General features: G+C 42.0%; 2 protein-coding genes across 7 annotated transcripts in view; one reads left to right on the forward strand and one right to left on the reverse strand.

Annotated features, from left to right (window-relative positions):
- The window catches only part of LOC124622094 (GPI mannosyltransferase 2-like), a 387,261-nt gene that overhangs the window by 45,039 nt on the left and 318,903 nt on the right, over window positions 1–23,319 (forward strand). The gene's annotated exons all lie outside the window — the stretch shown is intronic.
- The window catches only part of LOC124622093 (dual oxidase-like), a 252,302-nt gene that overhangs the window by 41,044 nt on the left and 187,939 nt on the right, over window positions 1–23,319 (reverse strand). For both annotated transcript variants that reach the window (XM_047147673.1, XM_047147674.1), the window contains exons 26-29: window positions 20,403–20,613; window positions 19,641–19,761; window positions 17,316–17,545; window positions 10,170–10,328 (exon numbers count right to left, since the gene is read on the reverse strand). In XM_047147673.1, the coding sequence (XP_047003629.1) occupies window positions 10,170–10,328; window positions 17,316–17,545; window positions 19,641–19,761; window positions 20,403–20,613 (721 nt within the window). The remainder of the gene's footprint in view (window positions 1–10,169; window positions 10,329–17,315; window positions 17,546–19,640; window positions 19,762–20,402; window positions 20,614–23,319) is intronic.

A 23,319-nucleotide genomic window follows, 5' to 3' on the forward strand; every position in this document is an offset into this window, starting at 1 on the left:
TTCAACCACTGAATGATATCGTCTTTTTTTGTTGCCAAGGTTGGTGCCTTATCGTGAAAAACGGAATGATAAGGCGCATTGTCCATAACAGTCACTGATGGACTTGTCAGATTCGTCATAAGCGATGTCTCGAACCATTCTTGAAATACTACACTGTTCATTTCTTCATGGTAATCTCCCGTATTTTTTGACCGAAACATTTTCAAGCAGTTTGGCACAAAACCTTTCGATGTTCCTGCACGTAAGACAATAATACGCCCTCCTTTGCCAACAGGCACTGCCATTGCCACCTCGGGCGTTCCATCATTCCAGCCTCTACGCAAAGAATTGACCCAAGTTTCATCTAACCACACTATACTTTCGAATTCCACACCCATGATCCTGCGCAGAAATCTGCACCGCCATGCAACTACATCTGTCCTTTCCATTAATATTTTGCGTCCGTTAAACAGTGAATAGCTGAAGCCTATGTCTTTCAACACTGTACGCAATGAAAATTTGCTCCCTTTAAAAAGATCGTCTTTCTGAAGCGACACCTGTAATTTAGATAGAGTGGGATGTTCCCTTCTCTTATAATAGCTGTATATATGATGACGAATAGAGTCTTTCTGAATATCGTCCAAAGCTGTCACCTGCTTATTTCTCGGTCGCTTCTTTCCTGGTGTGTGCAGCTTTGTTGTGCCACTCTCGTCACAATCTACACTATACTGTTCTTTCCCTATCTTTACAACAGTGTTCTTACTTATTTTCAATGCTGCTGCATTTCTCTTCACAACCTGAACAACAGGAATTAAGGGCCCACCTTTGTCCTTTTCTTTCTCAAAGTTATCCCTCACAGAGCACACGAATTCACGAGCCTGGGTGTGTAGCACACTTCTCTTCCTCCATTTCACTTCTTGTGTTGGGCTGGTACTACCCGCCGCACTAGACATTGTTTACAACGAAACATAAACAAAGAAACACTAAAAACAACAAAAACGAAATAAACTGCGAATTCAACTTCAGACAAACGACGAACGATCGCACCGCCTGCACGTGAGACACTGGTAAGTTTCACAAGTGCGCGCGACCGGGTTTCAGAGCGGCAACGTGGCCCTTGCTACCCGCTCAGTCAGGCCGTCATTGGCTGCCTGCCTGCAGTCGCTAGGCAACGGAAAGACGCTACCGAGCCGTCAATACCAAAGACTCGTCTCCCAGACCATAGAAAAGCGTTACTTTCAAAGTAAATTTCTTTTTACGCAAGATGAAATATGTTACGTGTGAGAAAGTGGGATGGATATCTAAATCACAGAGCGTTCGAAACTGAACAGTTTGAGAACCAGCCACTTACAAGAATTTCGAGCCGAGACATTTGTCATAATTTTAAATTTACTGGCACATTTGTGTGATGTATCTTAAAGCATAACACAAGCAAAAAAAGATCAATATTACATGTGAAAGCTTAGCTTCTGTTGTAGCGTGTTAATCTTAGAGACCAATATTATATGTGAAAGCTTAGCTTTTCTTGTAGATATATGGTACTGTTCACATTAATGTAATTTTCCTCCTGTGTGTTCGCGCTACGTAACCAGTGATCTTGCTATTGGCTGACTATAACACGTGTCCTATGCTCTGAATAGTTGCTGTCATCGGCTGGCGAGATCTCGTGGCTTGAGATATGACTCGCTTACAAAAGGACATCGCAACCTCGGTTTCAACGCTCCGGAAACTAACGCGCTGTGTTTGGTGCAATTCGAATTTATACTTTCGTAATACGAAAATATGCAGCGTATATGTTGCTGCAAATCAAAGGTCTTTTCAAAACTTCTTTTTTTTATTAAGTCTCTAGAAAAACCTTCTCTGCCCCGTCTTTTCTTTTTTTCCGGGAAGTTCTACGCGATTGTATAAAACGTTAACCATTCAAAGGATTGATAAGTTTTACAGTTCCGAGGGAAAATTTACGGAAAACCTACTGTCACTTAGCACGGAAAAAGTGTATTTTCGCCCGGGAAAAAGCATATTTTTTAAACGGGATATCCGGGAGAAATTCGGGAATTTTTTTTTCCTTGTCCCCGTATACACCCTGAGGTTAAAAGAACATTTGGCCGGAAAGCGATTCAGCTCCGACGATGAGGTGAAAGAAGAGGTTCACAACTTTCTGAACAGCATGGCAGCGACCTGGTATGACAAGGGTATACAAAAACTGCCACAGCATCTACAAAAATGCATCGACAGAAATGGTGATTATGTCAAAAAAATAGCTAAATGTTCAAGCTGTAAACTGATGTAAACTATTGTAAATATAAACAGGTCTATGTACTTATAAACAAAGAGGAGACCTTACTTTTGGGATTACCCTTGTACAACATCGAGCAGCAGTATACGCTGTGAGTTGGTGCTGTCACAACTTGCAAACCAGAGCTGCTTTACAGAATTTCAGGATCCTCTGTGAAGTCTGATTTTGAAGCCCGCATACCATTCTTAGAATGCTATTTTGTTTACACTTTTTGATCAGAAGAAGGGAATGGTTGATGATATGTTAAGAGACTTCAAGGTATCACAAATGTAGTATTGTTGGAAAGTGTGTGGGGAGGGGGAGGGATACAATAATTGTAAAGGGAGACCAAGAGATGAATACAATAAGCAGATTCAGAAGCATGAAGGTTGCTATAGTTACTCAGAGATGAAGAGCCTTGCACAGAATTGAGTAGCAAAGAGAGCTGCATCAAACCAGTCTGACACTGACAACGACGGCAACATGATTTTCATGGTTTTATAGGATTTTTATGTGTGCGTTTGTGGGGGGGGGGGGGGTGCACAAGTTCTGGAAATCGGGGGAATATTACTGGGATGTCACACATCATTGGTGGCTGGGTGCAGCTGAGTACGTGCTCCGCTTCCCTATTCCCTCATTATTACTGCTTCTCCCCTTTCTACCACTCCCTTCAGCTTGCAGTCAGTGCTGCCACCACTTCTTGCCCGTAGCCTAGCAGCTGCCAACAAGAGGTAGAGAGGCATGAGAAGCAGTTTGTTTGGATCTGATTTTCAGAGACTGTTGATGCAGTAGCCGGTGACAGGGCCATGTGTGCACGAGTTGTGTCTGAGTGATTGTGGGAATGTATGTGCGCTCTCACTTTCTGACAAAGGCTGTAGTCAAAAATTTAGTTGTGAGAAAGTGATTATCTTTTCTGTGTGCCTATCTGTGCCTCAGTGATCATCTTTACATTGAGTTGCCACCTGTCCTCATTAATATTGATTCTCAGAGTATTTGAACACGTTATCTGTTGCATGGATTGATCACCATGGTTTCATTTCATCAACATAGTGTCTGTAACATGTGAATAACTGGCCACACGAGTGGACTTCCACGATGGGCCAAAATCTCAGGCTATTTCTGTGTTTATCTCTAGCGGATTGAGCCTGCTAATCTGAAGCCCATAGTTTCCCACTAATCTGCTGGCCCTGCCTGTCAGATCTAGTCTCATTGATCTGCATGCGAGTCGGGTCTGTTTCTGTGTGGTGTAATGCGGCAGATTTTCGTGGTTTATCCATTGACCCAGGACTATGGTGCTCGTACAGTGCGGCGTTTTATAGATATTTTATTTATTCTAGTACATTTTGGCACTTTCAAAGTAGTTTATGTATTAAAAAGTATGAACGATAAGAAGAAGAAAACTGTGGCAATCGCTGGCTGTTTGTTTGCTATTTACTCATGTATTTCTTGAAAGAAAAATCACACAGTACCTGTAAAACAATAGACATAACAAAGTGGGTAATAGCCAATAGCAACGGACATAGTAGAAACAATACTTTATTGGTGGTCGCCTATAGTGTTGGTTTACACAATTCTTACACAGTTCTACCTTATACACTTCTTTCAAGGGGGGGGGGGGGGGCAAGACCCAGTGGCGGGGACGAAGGGGAAGGGACGACCACAGGTGAACCAGCCTCCTGAGAAACCGGGCCTGCTAGGGGGGCCGGCTCTCGCTGGGGCATCTCGAACGATGGCGATGCCGGTGCTGGAGCTACTGGAGGCTGCCAAGGCTGAGAACCATCGCAGTGCGGCAGAGTCACAGCGAGGAGACGGGGTAACGTCCCCTGTGAAACCAACACAGGTGCCGGCAATGGGGAAGCCGGTGTCCCGAGAGGTCGGAGGGTGGGTGCCCGAACGTGGACGTAGCTGATTTTGGCGACGACGTACCACCCGGTCCCCCGCCTGCAAGGTATAGAGCCGGCGGCCATTTCGGCGTAGGACCACCGCCGGTATCCAACGTGGATTGCGACCAAACCCACGGGCCCAGACAGACATACCCAGTGGAAAGCCAGGTACTCCGTTTTGCGAAGACTGGCGAGGACCAGGCCGGAGGAGGTGCAGCAGAGTCCTAGGTTGATGCCCACGGAGGAGCTCTGCGGGGCTGCGTTCTCCCATTGGTGTGGTCCGGTATGCCGTCAAGAAAAACGTCAATGCTTCCTCCGCAGAAAATTCGTGCACATACTTTTTCATCTGCATCTTAAATGTGCGCACCATGCGCTCGGCTTCCCCATTCAATTGTGGATGGAAGGGGGGAGAGCAAACGTGCCGAATACCGAAGCGCCTACAAAAATCCTGGAAGGTCTGCGAAATAAACTGCGGTCCATTGTCCGAGACCAGGGTGATTGGCATACCTTCCACAGAAAAGATTTTTGCTAGTGCCTGGATTGCAACTTCTGAATGGTTGAGGAGCAGCGAACCACATAAGGGAATCGGGAATAAGCATCAATGACAATGAGCCAAAAGCCATTGAGAAACGGGCCCGCAAAATCGATGTGAACACGTTCCCATGCTTGGGTTGCCGGCGGCCATGAAGAGAACGCTGCCCTGGGAGATGCTTGTTGGCTCGCACACTGGGAACAGGCGGCCACCAAGTGCTCAATTTCTCTGTCAATACCGGGCCAGTACACATGTCTGCGAGCCAAGGTTTTAGTACAGGAAACACCCCAGTGCCCCGCATGTAATAACGTGAGGACCTCCCTTCGTAAACTTGCAGGAACAACCACACGAGGAGCTGTATCATCGGTAGCCAGAAGGAGAACTCCTTCCAAGACCAAGAGGCGGTCTCGTAGAAGAAAATAATACGAAGAGGGTCCGAGGCCCGGCCCGGAGGGCGGGATGACCACCCCTGCTGAATGAGGCGAACTACTTGCCGGAGAACCGGGTCAGCCGCCGTTTCCCTGGCGACTCGAGAACTAGTGATCGGGAAGCCATCAACCGCTTGGCGGGATGTCACATCCAAATGAAAACACATAATCTCCTCTCGATCGAACGTAGGATCCGGGCCCACCGGAAGACTGGAAAGAGCGTCGGCGTTGGCATGCTGTCCTGTAGGGCGAAAATGAATGTCATAATGGTACTTAGAGAGGAACAAGGCCCAGCGCTGTAGTCTGTGGGCCGCCCTATCCAGAATCTGAGAGGCGGGGCCAAATAACGATATTAACGGCTTGTGGTCAGTGATTAACTGAAACTTCGTGCCATACAAGAAAGGGTGAAACTTGGTAACAGCGTAGACAATGGCCAAAGCCTCTTTTTCCACCTGGGAGTAATGGGCCTGCGCGGGACTAAGTGTTTTAGATGCAAACGCCAGTGGTTGCTCGGAACCATCTGCATTGCGATGGGCCAGGACCGCCCCCACCCCATACTGCGAAGCATCTGTAGCCAGGACCAACGGCTTATGGGGATCAAAAGTAGCCAAACAAGGGGCTGACGTGAGGAGGCCCTTCAACGAGGTGAACGCTCGCTCACATGCAGGCGACCAATCAAAAGGAACACCCTTGTGCAGAAGGCAGTACAGGGGGTGAGCTATAGTGGAAGCCCTGGGAATGAACCGGTGGTTGGTAATAGGCTATCTTGCCTAAAAAAGCTTGTAACTTTTTCAGCGAAGCGGGCCGAGGAAGGTTGACGATACCTTGGACCAAACTTCCTAGTGGCTGGATGCTGTGCCGAGATATGGTGTAGCCCACATACTCAATGGACGGTTGGAAGAAGGTTGACTTATGCAGGTTGCAACGCAAGCCCACAGACCTGAATTTGAGAAAGAGGGTGCGAAGGTTGTGCAAGTGTTCCTTCGTGCTGCGGCCTGTGACAATTATGTCATCCAGGTAATTAATACAATGAGGGATTGTCGACGTGACATGCTCAATATAACGCTGGAATATCGCCGGGGCACTGGATATTCCAAAGGCCAACCGCTGGTGTTGGTAAAGGCCAAACAGGGTGTTGACGACCGCCAGCCGTTTGGAGTCCTCATCAAGTGGTATCTGATGATAAGCCTCCGACAGATCGATTTTCGAAAAATATTGGCCTCCTGCCACGGCAGAGAACAATTCATCAGCACGAGGCAAAGGATAGGTGTCCACCACCAATTGGGAATTAATGGTGGCCTTGAAATCGCCACAAAGACGTAATTTTCCCGAGGGCTTCCTTACAATAACGAGGGGCGAAGCCTACTCACTGGAAGAAATGGGAAGAACGACCCCTAGGGCTGTCAGCTGGTCTAGCTCTTCCTTTACCTGAGGGCGGAGAGCCAAGGGGATCTGCCTCGCGCGTAGAAAACGCGGGCGAGCCGACGCCTTCAACGTTAAGTGAGCTTCAAAATCTGAAACACGCCCCAGACCCTCCTCAAAAATATCTGGAAAGTCTGAGATCAAAGATTCCAATGATTGATAGGGAACGTCTTCGGAGACCAACTGTATGGTGTCAGCGATAGAAAAACCGAAAGCTTGAAAGGCATCCAGGCCAAAAAGGTTAGCGGAGCTCGCATCACTGACAACAATAAAAGTAATAGGCCGAGTGACTGATTTGTAAGTCACGTCGGTAGTGAATTGACCCAGTAGGGGAATGAACTGTTTACCATAACCGCGTAGACGCCGGTAAACTGGCGCCAACGGGGGCGATCCAAGGTCTGAATAAGTTTGTGCATTCAACAACGAAACTGCCGCACCCGTATCTACTTGCAGTTGTAACCGGCGCGACCGAACCGACACCTCGATAAAGAGTTTGCGTGCCGGTGCGTCGGGAGCCTGGCCCGATGAAACTTCCTGAATGTCAACATCCATGTCCTCTGTACCTGCTTCCTTCGATTCTTTTGAGGCTGAGCGGCAAACTTTAGCAATGTGACCTTTTTTATTACATTTGCAACAAACGGCCCAACGCTGGGGGCACTCTGACCGATCATGATGTATATAGCACGACGCACAGGACGGCAACAGGGGCTGGCGGCTGGAATTCTGTCTACGCGCCGTGCGGGAGCGGCCGTAACGGCCGGATTGTACTGCTTGCACTTCGTCCACCCTGGACACAGTGGATGCGGCCGTGCCGCCCTGAACCTCCGCGACATCGCACCACGCTTCCAGCTGTTGACCTGCTGCGTGAGAGACTTCATACAATTGAGCAATGGACAGGACTTCCTCGAGGGAAGGGTCTTCTAACTGCAGGGCCCGTTGCCGGACCTCCCTATCAGGGGCCGAACGAACAATGACGTCGCGTACCATAACGTGGGCATACGACTTTCGCGACTGCTCCGTGACAAAATGACACTTGCGACTAAGACCGTGCAGAGTAGCGGCCCACACACGGTAAGACTGAGGGGGCTGTTTCTTGCATTGATAGAACTCGACCCTGGCTGCCGCAACATGCGTGTGGCGGCGATAATAAGAAGACAGCAATGAACACAATGCGTCAAAAGACAAGGACGAGGGTTCCTGCAACGGCGCTAGCTGCTGCAAAACTTGATACAGCGAGGGAGATATCCAAGACAAGAAGAGAGCACGACATACCTCCGCATCGGCAACATGTTATGCCTGGAAATGCTGCCGAAGGCGATGTTCATATGTGTCCCAATCCTTCGCCGTCTCGTCATACGGGGGAAAGGGAGGATGGAACTGTGCCAGAGCAGACGGCGTGGAGAGCAACGCCGGAGGCACTTGTTTCATGGTGGCCATGAACTCCGTCTGCTGTGCAACCAAAACCCGCACCAAATCCTCCATGCTGTGGAGAAGCTGTGAAACTGGAACGACGACGCAACACGCGAAAGAACGACCCTACTCGTCGCCAATTGTGTAGTAACACTGTTCACGTTTACGTCGCACTTCACTTAGCGTAGACCGGGACTGTGTCCTAGCATGCCCGATGTTAACTGACTGGGCACGGCCCGTGCTGCCGGAGTTGTTGTTGTTGTTGTTATGCCGGCAGAGGTCGCGTCCGAATTCTCGCGTGCCCTCTGGTGGACGGGACTCTACTTGCAGCAACTACCGTCTGTGACGCGCCATGCCAATGTGCGCCTCCCGCGATCTTTCTGGTGGCTACTGCAATAATATCCAGCCAGGTTCCCAGATTGCTACCTTTCTATTGCTACCTTTCTTAGAAGATTCTCTTTCGTCTTTCTTATTTTAGGCACGCTCCAGTTCCTTCAGCAGTAACACTAATCACAAGTTATTTCTGGTTGTGAGCACTTTCATCAGCCACTAGTTCCTGCTTGCATGAAACGAGATTCAAGAAAGTCAAATTTCTACATTCTCACATGTGACTTGTATAAAATATCCAGCTGCAAGAGTTCGGCATGAGTCTGGCTTACACAGTGCGAAATATTTTTATTTTTAAGCACAATCTCTGCTTTCAGTGCTTGTACTTGGTGTTTTCTAAGTAACAGCTGAATGATAGCTGGAATGGTAATTACATTGACCTACTGTGAAGCAATGTATAGCAAGAATTGTTCAATGAACCATTTCTTGAAACTGACAACGTTTATTTCTGCATAGTTGTCTTTGCTGTATTTCTTGCACCTAAATGCAGGTTTACAGTCAGTAACAATACCAGAAGAAGAGCCAGCATGCAGAATGAATATCGGAGAACATTTTCCTTTGGCAACTTTAAAACTGCCGGTACCATCACTCATTTTCCCACAGGTATTAATCGAATGATTCTGATTCACCCACATTTCCTCAAGGTAATGCACTGTTGAACTACCCCTTACTCTTCTATCTTGGATCTTTGAGGGATGTGGTTTGTGTTGCACTTACCCCACTTCTTTCAATTAGAAACTTTCTTCTTGACATATTTGAAACCGATGTCTTTTAGAATTCTTTGTATTGATGAAGTGCTATCTTTGAAGCTAATTTTCTCATGCATAAATTGTGACAAGATTTTGTAATGTAAGCTATTCACTACTTATATACATTTCAAACATGGAGCACTTCAAAATATCATTCTCAAAACTATTCACTTGTGTTTTTAGGTTTCTTAAGATTTCAGTGCTTTCCAGGTGACAGGGAACCAAATTTTCCTGGGGTTTCTGCAGCTCTGGCGCTTTAGCTTACTATTCTCTGTATAGTTACCTTGCCAACACATGCTTTTGCAGATCGTTCTCGTGTCTTCAGAATGTCGAAAGCAGGAGTCCCGCTGTCAGATTCATGTTTGAAAACTTTATAAACACAGTAAATAAACCTACTCACCTCTTGTGAAGTACTTTACATTTATTGCCATCACCTAACACATTTATTTGGAAATCTCGATAAAATATTTACAGACACACATTCACAGCTATACTACTACAAGGAAATAACATTGACTTCTGAATCAATGATTCAGTCACTCTGTGAATTGAACTGTATTGCCGTGAAGTACGGAAACAGTGCTACATGTGGAAGAGAGATTCTCGCAGTCTAGGTGTAACTCGTGGCTAGCCGCTTGGAGTGAAAATGAACCTTATTGACTGTTAGCCATTAATGGTGGGGAAAGTGCAGAACCCCTTCAAATTGAGCAGCCTTTCTACATGACATGAACTATAGTACCAGTAATATTGCACGTGTGAAGTGGCCACTCTCCAGTCTCGAGTATTACAATATTTGAGACATGCTACTGTCATCCACCCAGTAACACAAGTCCCAATGCGATCTCCATAAGATGACCACCTCTTCAGCATTGATCTTCAATGAAATTTTGTAGGATCTACCAAACTTGATCCAGCTGCCTACTCAAGTAATGTGTATTCCGCGAGTTATCTTGACCCCCAAACATAACTTTCCACTCCTCCCATTTTGGCAGAGAAGTCAGTATGTAAAAAAACAACTAAGGAAATTCAACATGATCATCAAATTCAAAACAATTACTCAAGGAAAAGCCTGAATATGAAGTGTTGTAAGACAATGAAACTTACCTTTTTACAGCTTGAAAAACGGTTAGAGTTAGCTCTGAAGACAATATCTTTAAGAATGGAGGCAAATGGTGTAACTCCAATTCCACCTCCAATGAGGACAGCTGTCTCGTATCTGTACCAGTCTTGATGACTTTCGCCAAATGGTCCCTCGATGTGCACCTGTGAAAACCGAATTGCATTTTCTTACTTTTTTGTAAAGTTTAAACTCACAAAAAGAGGATCAGTGATCAAAAACAGTAGAAACCAGTGCAATACCTTCAAGTAAGAATTAATAATGAATATTGTGTTGTTATCATTATCTTCATTATTATTATTATTATTGTTGTTGTTGTTGTTGTTGTTGTTGTTATATTCATATGTTCACAATGTTAACTAAATGATGATGTGATAAAATTGGTACAGAAACATTGTCGCCAACTATTTCTAATGATATAAAAAGACATTTTCACTTTTTAGAAGTATATGTACATCAGAAAATGGATGTAAAATCGACGTAGTTGCTACCTTACCATCCATTGTATTGCTTTTTATAGCAAAAACGGGCTAGGCATTTTGTTGTCATATATACACTATTGCACAAATAGTACATAAAACATGTAATTGATAAAAAATGATAATACACATTTTTGTTTCCCCATATCTCAGTGGCTGAACGAATGAACAAACTTTATTAAGTTAGTGAAATTATGTAGATACTAGCTTCTAGCTGGTAATTATCTGTGCAAATAATCTGTTATTGAATCATTCAGTTTGAAGGAGCACATTATTCCACTGTAAAAAAAAAAAAAAAAACCACAAACAAACAATCCATCAGATACAGATGTGAGTGAGGATGACGCATCAGTCACACCCAAGGATGAGCCCTCTCCTCCTAGCAACTTCCAGCATCACATTCACACATAACACTGCATCCAAAGACTGTGTATAGCTTAAAGAGTGACAGGCTTTTCGTGCTACTGTAAGGAGCATTTAGAAGTATATGCAAAATCTGAAGTGAATGTTACTATATGGAGAACACTACACTGTAAAGACAAGAAACTCATTTCTCGATAAACAATTTGACATAACATGCATGCACCAGAGCAAATACCCATAGTTACAATTAAATAAATACAATGATAAGAATTATTGTAATAGGCCTACTATTGCACTTGGCTATGAATGTGGAGGCTTACAAAAGCTGACATTGGCCAATGTAATTGAGAAAGTTCTTAAAGCATTACAGTATATGTTTCCTTTGACATTCTTACTTTCCAAAAATACTTAAACATTTATTCTTCAGAGAGATAGGTGAGTTGAATTTCGCTCGTGCCAATGGCTTGTCATAGTGAAAATATGACATAATGACATACATGCCTACCACTTTTAGCTGAAACTGCAATTGTTCTATTTCTAAAAAAAGCACTCAGTAGAGCCTAACCAAACAAAAGATTATACAATGATTATAACCCGGAAGAATTATCAACAAACAGAAGATTAACTAATAAAGATAAAGCTGCTCATCAAAATAGTACAGTTTTGTGTGTAGGATTGACAAGTCATACCATGCTAGTCATTCATTTTGTGCGTTTTGTTTGTAATTTAAGGAATAAAGGTAAAAACTCTGTGAAGAACAAAGCTACATAGTTACTGAAACACAGGCGTCTTCCCGCCCCCCCTCCCCCCCTTCCCACGTGAAGAACAAAGCTACATAGTTACTGAAACACAGGCGTCTTCCCCCCCCCCTCCCCCCCCCCCCCCAACACACACACACACACACACACACACACACACACACTCTCTCTCTCTCTCTCTCTCTCTCTCTCTCTCTCTCTCTCTCTCTCTCTCTCTCTCTCTCTACTGTATGGCTACCGGTATATTTTACTTGTTCACTACGTGGTGCTGTTGCTGCTGAGATGAGGTGTTGTGTTTGGTGTAAAAGAGGAGAGGAGAGGAGGTGGAGAGTGAGAGGGAGTGTTGGAGACTGGCATCTGATGGCTGGGAGGGTGAGGCAGCAGGTACACAGGACAGGATTGTAGCATTGGCACTGGTAAGCTCATTCTGCATGCAGCACGCAATTATGTGGAATAGTAGCTTTGGGGAGTGGGGGGTGTTACAACAGAGGAAGAAGAGACTGCAGGAAAGAGGATGTACAAGTAAGATGGGTGAAATTAATCTCAAGGGCAGTAGGTGGGGGTGGGTTTGGTGCTAGGCTCTAGCAGAGACTGAGGCCGGAAGATTACTGTTTTGAAGAATTTGTTGCAAGAACAACTCTCAGCTATGTAACTCAGAGAAGCTGGTATTGGAAGGAACCAGACGCCACAGTTGTGAAGCAACTGCTGAAATGGAGCGTTTATGCCCACCAGTGTGTTTGTCACTGGGTGGTCAATTCTGCTTTTGGCCTGTTGTCAATGGACATCCGTTTGGGTGGACAGATGGATGATGGTCATGTTCACATACAGGGCTGTGCAGGAGACCTGATAGATGATGTGGCTGATTTCATGTGTGTCCCTAGCATGAATAGAATTGTATGTGGTTTGGTGGAGTTGAGGTAGAACCAGGGTCTTCCATAGGGACATGACCAATGTATTCAGGGAGTTGGTAGTGTGTGTGGCATATGGATGGCCCAGAATATTTTATATGTTGATAGAAATGGAAAGGATTGTGATAGGATGTTACTCATTTCTGGGAAATGATAAACAGACCAAGTTCTGGTGAAGGTTCAGTTGCTTCAACCTGGGATGATATTTGCTGATAAGGAGGGTGCTCCTTTGGAACCAATTCTTGGGTTTGGTTGGAAAATCAGAAAATTTACTAATGTTGTTTCTGTGCCTTTCAACTACTCAACTAAATCCTATGGAGTAAGTCTGCATATTTTTGCCACTTGTAATGAAGGATTTATTAACGATATTAATATGAGGAGGAGGTGATGAATGCTTAAGAAAAGTGGAACAAATCTTCATGTCACTGAGGGATTGTAACCCTGATCTTCACAAATGCAAAAATAGAAAAGATGTCTTCTGACTTTAAGATATCAGGAAGCATTTTGATGGTAGATGCTTTTTGAGTTAAGGACCTTCCACATATTTCTGTGAACCACCAAGCACCTGCACAGCATGAGGTGGAGCTGTTTAGTTGGTGTCCAGGTATGACAATTGCCTCTATGTTAAAGACAAAGTACGTGAAATTATGTGGCAAATGATATGTGTGTATTAGTTTAGTTTTATTGTTTATAAATGTGTGTTTCATAAATACTTTTTAATTTTCCACTTAAAATTATGAATAATGTTCTTTGTAGCCAGTCTGTAAACACAAAAGTCCAGAGAGAGGTTACAATTCTATAATATTCAATTAATGCTTGATGAGGCATTTCTGCTTCATGATTTGTGATAATTCTAATGTGGAGCAGCTACTTATGAATGTCTTGCTGCACTGGGCATTTAATTAATGTTTTATGATACACTATCACAGATAATTACACAATAATGTATTGTAGTCAATCACTGTAGATGTACTCCAATAAGTATAGGATAGTATGGAGGGACATGTTGCCAAAATAAATATGCAGGTAATGCAGAGTAGCAGTGTAATAACCTTTTTGGATTTCTGGGTGTGACACAATTGTGGTATTACATTTGTAAACAATTTCTTGATTCCGTTGCCTCTTGGCTCTGAATTAGTAGAAGTCTGAAAAATTTGATCTCCTAGTGGTTAATGTATTGTGTTTAGCTACTGCCAACCTAGGTAATATAACAATAATAGTTCTAAATGCAGTGTTGTAGTAACTGTGATGTAAATAAATGCCATGTTGTACAGTTGGGGCATACCTCTCTCTCTTCTTTTGGGTGATCAGTAATACAGGTGAAGCAATTTCTGGACTATCACACACACTACCTCTGACTCCTTAGAAAAGAAATTTATCATATGTAGTGAAGTACGAAAAACAATTAGAAATGTAAATTCATAGTGTGAAGCACGTTTGTGGATAATGCAAGCATTGCACAAAGAAGGTGGAGCTATGCTTCCAACACCCATCTCAGGCCCCCTTCTCATGTAATTAGTTGTTCCCATCCCCATTACCAGCATTCTAGAACAAACGTTCACTCACAGCATCCTTCTGAGTGCAGAATCAAGAAATAGTATACAAAAGGTATCAGTTGCTTCATGCATACATTGTTTGAGGTATTTCTGACCTCTACTTTACAATTCCCATTCATAATTTTCTTGGTATTTGCCTTGAGCATTTTCCTCCCACTTTTTTTTGCTCTGGTGTCTTTCAAGATCACTACATGACAATTTAGTTGAGGATTTAATGAATGAATGTGCAGACAAACACCCATTTAATTATATTGTTTGTTGTTCAGCTTTCATGCTTGCAAAACATGAAGAAATAACTTAAATCGACCATGTGACCTGGTAAAACTGTATTTCAAATTAGGTTTATTTTACCTGTCCCAACAATTTTACAAATACTGATGAAATTAATATGTGTACTGTACTGATGATTGTTAAGCTTTTCACTGACATGTCTGGATATGTGTGCTATGAAGGCAGAACTGAAAATGTTAATGTATTCTTCAGGTGGAAATATCAAACCCACCGATACCACCAGTCTGCTTTGGTCTATGATATCATCAAAATGATGGGATAGAATACTTACTGAAATCCATTGTGTGCGAAATATGTGACAAAAGAAGAATTATAGTAAATCGCAAAATATCACATTTGCCGGCTTTGTCAATTTGTAACCAGACTGTCATCTTCCAAACTAATATAGACCTTGGGCTACATTACAAATCAGTCTGTCACCAGAACTAACATCTGAAAGAATAATGCAGAAGCAGTGTCATTGGTCTGTTCTGTGTATGTTTGCACTTTTGTTAAATCACATCACATTACTGAAACATCATCACATCATAGGTCAAAACCAACATCTGGGAATTGGTTGTTTCTGCTGACACAGACCAGTATGTGAGAGGTTGTAATGAATCAGGTTTTCTTTAAATTATATGCACTTACGGAAGTGGGAAGTGTTACACCATGAAGTACCAGCCTGATATTTATCATCATGCCCTGGGAATTAAATGATTAAACTTTCATTCCATTGGAACTGATGTCTATCATCTTCAACGTCAGTATGAGGTGTTGATCGTCTTGGGCATGAATACACTTTTGTATTCATTGTGAAATGGAAGCAAGTAGCTTCTGAATATCATATCAAAACATTTCTTAACAATACCTGAAACACTTGCTGTGTCAGACCAGTCTGAAAATGTGTATCTTCCCATTGGCTCCCCATCCTAGACACACACTGTGGGTGACAAATCAGAGGTCTTGACTCTCCAGTCAAGGCTCTGTACATACAGCAATGGCATTTATTGTGTGAACTGGAGTGTGAGGTCTTGAATTATCCTGTTGGAATATGGCATTTTGACCCTGGTCATTAAGGGCATGACAACTAGGTTCACCATTCTGGACAGTACTCAGCTTCTCTTCAGTGATAACCAAATCAGTTCTATTGCCACACCCACACTTACCTGCTTTACACCTCATGACTCGAAGAGTTTGAGAGATACGAGTCTTGTGAATTGCTGCTTCCTATGACTTTTCACCAGAACTTATATGAAAAGTTGGTGACAGTCAGACAATCAACTAATGTTCGACACTCCAGAATGCCACTCAGTTTCCCAGTTTACACTGCCTCTACCCATGCAACATATTCTCATTCATCTTTTGCATGGTAAAAAAGTGTTGTGTGGCATGATGGCCTGGTGTGAGTCTTTCAGTTGGACACCACTTCAGCAACATGTGTGTCCTTGAAACTAACAGTATCCAGTTTCCTCATCCAGATACTAGCTGGGCCCAACTTTGCTTTACTTCAGTGATCGGGTGGGAGCCGGTTTTATCAACTTGGTAAGGCCATTGGTATGGTGTTAGTGGTAAAAAATACTTGATATCTATACCCAGTTTACAGTAAAATATTCCCAATAGACTGGGTGACATTCTGCCTCTAACATTTGCCCAGATTTCAGCTCTCATCATCTGTCTACTCGTCAGAGTCAGTTGAACAATTCAACCATCTTCTCATGGTTTACTCCATCTGGAATGACTGCATACTGTTTTCCTGAGTCCATCTGATCACTTATTCTGCAGTATTGCACATGCTTGTGCCAGTGATTTAATCTTCCTCAAAGTCCAAAGGATAGCAATAAATGGCACTTGCATGTCCCCAGGATATGCCGTGTTGTAATCTCCACATGGAAGGGTCCGGTGACCTTGGATTCATCTGATAACCATCATGAACTCACACCATTATTCACCTGTTGGGATGGCTCTTTTCTGTAATGAAAATATTGAAAATAAGCTTGCATTAGGATGAAATTTTAATTAATATATCTCATAGGCATGGAGATAGTGGAGTGTCAGTTTATTATTATTCCACCAAGGTGTTCGCAGTTAACAATTCCAATTCCCTCTGTGTGCAGTCAAAACACCAATGCCCTCTCTGCAGTGGTAATATCGGCTCCCATCAGATCATTAAGCCCTTGGCTAGCAGTAGAACTGGAGAACGTCCAGGTCTGCCGAGCACTGTTGCCAAGTGGGCTGCACTTAGTCCCTGTGAGGCAATTGAGGAGCTATTCAATTGAGAAGTGACGGCTCTGGTCACAAAAGATTGCAAAGGCTAGGAGAGCAGTGTACTGACCACAGGCCCATCCATATCCGCATTTAGTGATGGCTATCGGCTGAGGATGACACGGTGGTGGGTCAGTACCATTTGGCACTCTGAGGCCTTTTGAGATAGATTATAGTCTAGCTGAGTATTGTTGAAACAGTGCAGGGCTGCAGTGTGAGGTCCTTGATCAGAGACATGATTGTGAAACAGGTAAAGAAGCAATTGAAAGAAAGTGCTATATTGAGATCTTCTGACAAATCTGCACATGAGTGCAGCCTTTATAAATTGTGTTTTCTCAAAGGAATGACTAAGGAACTTTACGTTATTTTGAAAGAGTCAAAACTGTTTAAGATGTTTGTATTATTCATTGAGAATATTCCTCGTGATCCTCACAGTAGACGGTGACTATTTTGAGACATTGTGTGCTATGTAGATATATTTCAGTAATTCGCTTCAGTGTTAACTATACGAGACAATAGTATTTAGCTCCTTACCTTAGGCAGCGGCTTTTCGTGAGAAAGGCAGTCATCGAAAAGAGAACGTATGTTTTGAGTCCAAGGGCCAACAGCTCGAATGTGCACAGTCAGATTTGTCTCGTGAGGTGCAGAAGATATGGTGAATGGATGATACTCGCTTGTATTAAGTGCAGGGCATGCCAATCTTAACCACTGTCCAGACTTGTATTCACAATCAGTTGGCTTTTTGAATTCAAGGAGTGTCACATCTGGAACATTAAAGAAGTATCTGTGGTTATGCAGAATAAATAAACAAATATGCATTCCACATACAGTATTATCAGCTGCTTCTTGTGGAATGCTGGGAGGCAAATAAGAGTGATTTGTTTCAGTTTGAGCTCTTATTCTAGCAAATAAGAGGTGTAATAGTACATTATTTTGCATTCTATGTTGAAAATGTCACTATATACACAGTAGCTAGTCTGATCTTTGCTTCACATTGCTGCACAATATGTGGCATTGCCAAAGGTTGAGTTGTCAGTCATATATAGCAGCAGACAAATTGCTGCATTAAAAGTATGCAACTATCTTAGAGTTGGTGAACAGATGATCCCTGAGAGCTGGCAGTGATATTGTCAGGTTTTTCCTTGTGCATCCCAAATGTCTGCAGGCAAAAACAATTTTTGTCTACAGAGCTGTGAGAACACTTGAGGTGTTGCTGTACAGGTGTACAAAATTGCATTATGTGATTAGTTGAGCTAGTCGCGTGAAATAGCTGTCTGGAATCATCCTTTGCTGACTCTGCTATAGACATTGCATTGTAGTTTCTTTCATCAGACTAGTATGTGTGTAATTCTGAAACATTTTATAGTGTGGTCATGGTTGTACGAGTTTGAATTTACAATGGTAGTTGGGGTGAAATATGCCTGAAAATCATTCGAAAATTCTCCAATGTCAAGAATATACGTATACTGAATGTACGTCTATGATGACAATACTGTACATCTATGATGACAATACTGTATATCATGGACAGCACAGGGGCTAACGAACTCAGAACACTGAAAGACCTAAGTTGAAACAAGGCCTCAGGAGTAGGCGACATCCTGTCAGAACTACTGATAGCTTTAGGAGAGCCAGCCATGAAAGAACTCTTCCATCTGGTCTGCAAGATAATACTAGGCAGGCGAAATACTGACTTCATGGATAATATAATTATTCCAATTCCAAAGAAAGCAGGTGCTGACAGGTGTGAATATTACCAAACTACCAATTTAAAAATATTAACACGAATTCTTTACAGAAGGAAGGAAATACTGGTAGAAGCCGACCTCAGAGAACGTCTGTTTGGATTCCGGAGAAATGTGGGAATATGAAAGGCAGTATTGACTCTACTAAGACTTCTCGTGGAAAATAGGTTAAGGAAAGGCAAACCTATGTTTGTATCTGGTGGGACTTAAAGCTTTTGACAATGTTGATTGGAATACACTCTTTGAAATTCTGAAGATAGCAGGAGTAAAATACAGGGAGGTAAGGTTGCATATAACAGAAATCGGACAGCAGAGCTGAGGGGAAAGAAAAGGAAACAGTGGTTGAAATCGAGAGAGATAGGGTTGCAGTTTATCCCTAATGTTATTTAATCTGTACACTGAACAAAGACAAATTTGAAGTAGGAATTAAAGTTCAGGGAGAAGAAATAAAAACTTTGGGGTTTGCTGATGACATTGTAATCCTGTCACAGACAGCAATGGACTTGGAAGATCAGCTGAACAGAATTGAGTGTCTTGAAAGGATGATACAAGATGAACACCAACAAAAGCAAAACAAAGATAATGGAATGTAGTCAAAATAAAACAAATGATGGTGAGGTAATTAGATTAGGAAATGAGACAAATAATGTAGTAGATGTTTAGACAGCTGAGTAACTGAAGGCTGAAAATAGAAAGGTTATAAAATGTAGACTGGCAATGACAAGAAAAGCTGTTCTGAAGGAGAGAAATTTGTTAAATATCAAAATGTAAATGTCAGGAAGTCTTTCCTGAAAGTGTTTATATGGAGCATAGCCATGTACGGATGTGAAAAACAGACAATAAACAGTTCAGACAAGAAGAAAATAGAAGCTTTTGAAATGTGCAGCTACAGGACAATGCTGAAGGTTAGATGGGCAGATCATGTAACTAACGAGAAGGTACTGAATGGAATTGGGGAGAGACTCATGGAACTCTTGTACTTGGACAATGTGCTGTTTATCAGTTATGTGCAAGTGACATTAACTGCTGCTTTACTGTTCAGATGTTTGCATAACACTGTCCCAGACACAAATTCTGGCATTGAAATAAATAGTCAAAAAAATTTATATGTTACCTGATGGTAGCAATTCTGCTCTCACAACTGGAAGTTCCACTTTCTTAGTGGCTACCGTAATGAAACGGTCAATTGTGAATAGAAGACACGGGCCAATGAAGAAGTAAACCATAAATGGTTCCTGGAACAAAATATACTTTGATATTTTTGCATGAGCCAATTTATCATTAGCATATGAAACAGTTACTGTGTTTACTTAAATGATGCATTCATGGTGACAGTTTAAGTTTCAGATGTCTGTTTCATTAATGTTATGACATTGAGTACAAAAAATATCGTGCATTTTATTTTTTTGACAAACTATAGGCTGAGTCTAATCTAACCTATCCACATGATAAATGAAATAAACCCTGTAGCTGATTCAGGGCATGTGGCAGCATTCATATTCTACAATCAGTCTGTAATGTAGCTTATTTTTGTTTGAAGCTGTCCATTAGTACCTCATTAAAGCTATTCAACAATAAAGTCGTTGTACTCAGGTGGGAGTTATTTTAGTGTCATTACACAAAATTCTCATGGCCCTTCTTTTCTGTTTTTATGAGACCTGCTGTGGGTCAACTTTTCGCAGTAAATACTCGGAGACATTTAGGCCTAGCATGTATGCGTCTCTCTCACATACTATGTTCTTGTTTTGTAATTACCGAGTTAATTTTCAGACATTATCTGAAGTTGTGGGCTGAAAGACTACTGTAAGATTTTCATGCCATTTATAAGCAATTGTAACGTGACATTTTTAAATAACAGTGATAAATATTCACATACCTGTACAAGCCGTCCCATTCCATGAAGGAACATAAGTATGTAGAAAATTGGATAAAGTGAATGTATCAACCAAAATGCATTATACAGATGCTGCCGTGCATATCTTGTGGAGAAGATGCAGACCAGAGCAAGGAGCAGTGTCAGAAGGATTCCAGTTACACCAGTGATTGTCTGCCAACACCAGTATTGGAATTTAGGAATCTCGTGTGTTCTGAAACAGAATGATGGTAAACAACATCTGTTGTGAGAATAGTGCCAAAATATTTGTTTCTCAATTACATTGAGAGCTAGCTGTACGTGGAAAATCTTTCATAAACCTTCCATGAAATTCTATGAAAAACATAAACATTACTAATTTTGAAATTACAGCATCATGATATATTATCTTGAATGAAACAAAGGAAAATCCAGAATCGAATAACTAAATTATTGTGAAATGAATAGATTGATACTCATCTTTGTGTGTGTGTGTGTGTGTGTGTGTGTGTGTGTGTGTGTGTGTGTGTGTGTGTGTGTGTTTTTCTACTTTAGAGGAAGGTCTTTTAGCCAAAAGCTCTAATGTATAGCAGTCTCTCTTGTCTGTGGCTCGACATCTACTCTGTAAGGTGTGTAACTATCTGTACCTAATATGTTCCAAAATGCCACACACAAAGCATGCGTACCTAATAAGTTACAAAATGCCACACACACAAAAATGGGATTTGCTAGTGCTCGTACCTTGGGTTCTGTTGATGATAAAAAAGATAGGTCAAGTGTTTTGGATAGTCCTTTGGCCAGGAACCATTTGTATACCCAACAGAAGGATCGTTTTAGTGTCACTGTCCTACAGGACAGTGTCAAAGTATGAATAATACACAGATCCTCCTGCTTAGGCAAATGGAGCAAATCATTTGGTTCTTTTCGTATTTTATTTGGTCAATGGAGGGCTTGAACGGACATATTGAAAAATTAGTTTACGGGCATTTCCTTGGAAAACCGCACAAAAGTTTATTTTTTTACTATATTTTTGCTGTCGTCAGTAGACCAAAATCCAGATGAAGATTCCAAGACGGCTATGCACAACAAATGGCTGAAAATTTGTACAATATATTCCTAAGATCCCAAATTTGGACAACCTTGAAAATATTCTTCATATATTTATCCATTTCTGAGATACAGAGTTTGAAAGTTAACTAACTTGTAAATATAAAATATGCATGTGAAATCCAGTTTGAGGTGAAAATGGAACCCCACTTTGTAATACTAAAGCACATGCAATTTTTATAGCGAGTGAAATCTTCTGTGAGGTATAAAATTAGTTTTGCGTTATTTCAGTTTCACATGCACAAACTAGCAAAATTTTTCTGACCCATACATTTCGTATGAGTCACATGCCCCGCTGTAGTAGGGAAAAGAATGAATCCACCAGAAAGATGTTCCCATCAGAGCACAGAAAATTGTCAGTGTGTTCTTGTTTATTTACAAGACTTTGAATGAAGTGGAGTACCAGCTGCCTTAGTGTACCTTTCTCTGCACCTTTAAAAAAATTGGCATGCAAACATATTCATGCTTTTTTATAGTGAGAGGGGGAAGATAGTGGCAGTGACAAATACATTGAAAAGTAATAAGTACTGGAAGATAGTAGATAGTAGTTGTGTTATAGAAAGAGTGAAGGAGACAAAGGTAGTGCGAGAGAAACGCAGTGGTAGTAGAATATAGTTGACAGTGACAGAACAGTGTTGGGAAAAGAGTGAAGGAGACAGTGTCAGGGGAAAGGAATAAAGAGAAAGTGAAAGTGTGTGAGAGCCAGTGGTAATGAGACACAAAGTTTATGACAATGATGACCAGGAAGAGAGAAATTGTGACAGTGAGAAGAGACAGCAGCAGCAGTAGGAAGGAATTAGCAGTAAGAAACAGCAAGAGGGAGACAGTGACAGTGACAGTAGGACAGAACAAAGGGGACTGTGGCTGTGACACAGGAGACAATGACACAGAGACACAAAGAGACAACGGCTGAATGAGTGAGAAAGGGGAACTGGGACTGGATGGGTATGAGTGACTTAACAGTGATTGACTAGTGAGTGTGAGCGAGATAGTTAGGGGAGCTTTCGGGAGTTTGAAGTGAGTAGCATGTTTAAAAAAAAGTGTGATATGTTTGCATTCCAAAATTTTTGGGAAAATTTTTAAAGGTGCTGAGGAAGGTAAAATCAGGCAGATGGTTTCCCACTATTCAGTCAGTCTTCTTAAATAAACAGGAACACATTCACATTTTTTGTGCTCCAATGTTTCCACAGATGTTCTTAAATGAATCCAATTTACCTGTATGATACAAAGAAATGATCGAATGTGTTTGTCTGCTGTTATGGTGTTAAATTCAGAATATTTCGAAAGCTGTTTGTTGCTTTTACTCTACTCGTGGATCTAAGTAAAACATCTGATGCATTCTCTCATTCAGCTTGAAAGAATTGGTGTAAAAGGCATTTTTCTGTTTCTATCCAGAACTTGTCTATTCATCAAGAATCAACAATTGCATATCAAATGCTTTACAACATTCCAGAGTGCCCCATAGGGTTCTGTCTTTGGATCATTCATATTTGTGATATACAGGGTGTTTCACATGTACCCCATGAGGGGTGTATCCTTCTGGTCCACTGCTACACATCATAGTGCAATACACAGAACTGCCCGTGCCCATATCAGAGTGACATCACTGATGTCACATACCTATTCTGTGCACATGCTGCCTGTTCCTCCCAGCTGTCAGCTAGTCTTTCTGTCCAAATTAAAGTTGTGACTTACAGTAGAACCCCTCTAATCCGTCACCTTCGGGACTGGGACCATGGTCGGAACGAAAAAAAGGTCGGATTATCCAAAAAATCTAATATTTCTTGCAAAAAATATAGAGAGACATTTAGTACAAAAAATTAAACAATTTAAG

Source organism: Schistocerca americana, chromosome 7, assembly GCF_021461395.2.
Source record: "Schistocerca americana isolate TAMUIC-IGC-003095 chromosome 7, iqSchAmer2.1, whole genome shotgun sequence".
NCBI lineage: Eukaryota > Metazoa > Arthropoda > Insecta > Orthoptera > Acrididae > Schistocerca > Schistocerca americana.